This window comes from Pygoscelis adeliae, unplaced genomic scaffold, assembly GCF_000699105.1.
Source record: "Pygoscelis adeliae isolate BGI_AS28 unplaced genomic scaffold, ASM69910v1 Scaffold197, whole genome shotgun sequence".
Classification (NCBI taxonomy): Eukaryota; Metazoa; Chordata; class Aves; order Sphenisciformes; family Spheniscidae; genus Pygoscelis; species Pygoscelis adeliae.
The window spans coordinates 1,295,038-1,295,842 of record NW_008825105.1 but is presented as its reverse complement, the minus strand read 5'-3'; the positions used below and the strand labels follow the sequence as shown (position 1 = coordinate 1,295,842).

General features: G+C 66.2%; 1 protein-coding gene across 1 annotated transcript in view; it reads right to left on the bottom strand.

Annotated features, from left to right (window-relative positions):
- Positions 1-805, bottom strand: part of PLEKHA6 (pleckstrin homology domain containing, family A member 6) — a 15,544-nt gene that overhangs the window by 6,541 nt on the left and 8,198 nt on the right. The window contains exon 12 of the mRNA XM_009327443.1: positions 286-381. Within this exon, the coding sequence (XP_009325718.1) occupies positions 286-381 (96 nt within the window). The remainder of the gene's footprint in view (positions 1-285; positions 382-805) is intronic.

Here is an 805-nt window from a genome sequence, read left to right as displayed (position 1 = left end):
GCGCCTGCTGCAGGCTGCAGGGAGCTGACGGAGCCCCAGCAGCACGGGGAGCGCTGGGCTGCAGCCGCCCGATGGCACCCAGGTGCCCACGGTTCCTCAGCCCCTCTGCCTTTGCCTGTGGCCAAAGCCGGACACCGAGGGCTGAGCATGGAGCAGCCACTTGCAAACCGGCTCTTTGCGGGGAGCGGACGGCTGAAGGAACCAGGGGGTTTCCACCTCCACGGGGATGGTGGGGAGACCCCAGGGATGGCAGGGGGACCCTGGGGCCGGCAGGGTCCCACTCACCTGGATGTCCAGGTTCAGCTGCTCCCAGAGGTCGTCGTGCAGGGCAGACACCTCGCTCTCCAGGCTCTCGTACTCGGCAGTGCTATTTGCCAAGGCCTGGTGGGGAAAAGGTGGGTGTGTTAGGGGGTCTTTGGCAGGTTTCTCCCCCGGCTGGCAGCAGCCCTGGCCAGCGCAGCGTGGGAGCACCCGGGAAAGCATGAGGACGCTGCGCCCAACACAACCCACCCCGAGCCATGGAGGGGCCGGCAGTGGGGCGGGTACCAGCTCTGCCGTGCCCCAGCCAGGCTGTGCCCGTGGGAGTGCCTGGTGCCGACGGCACGCCGGGCACAGCAGTGCGGGGGAGCCAGAGGCGGAGGCAGGAGCTGAGATGGCTCCGGGTACGTGTGCCAGCCTGGCACCACGAGGGTTAATTTGCTTTGTCCCCAGTGAGGGACTTTGGCTCATCTGGGACTCCAGCCAGCCAGCCGAGGGGATTTCCCTTCTGGTTTTTTTTTTACAAGAAGGAAGAAAAGGGATCGTG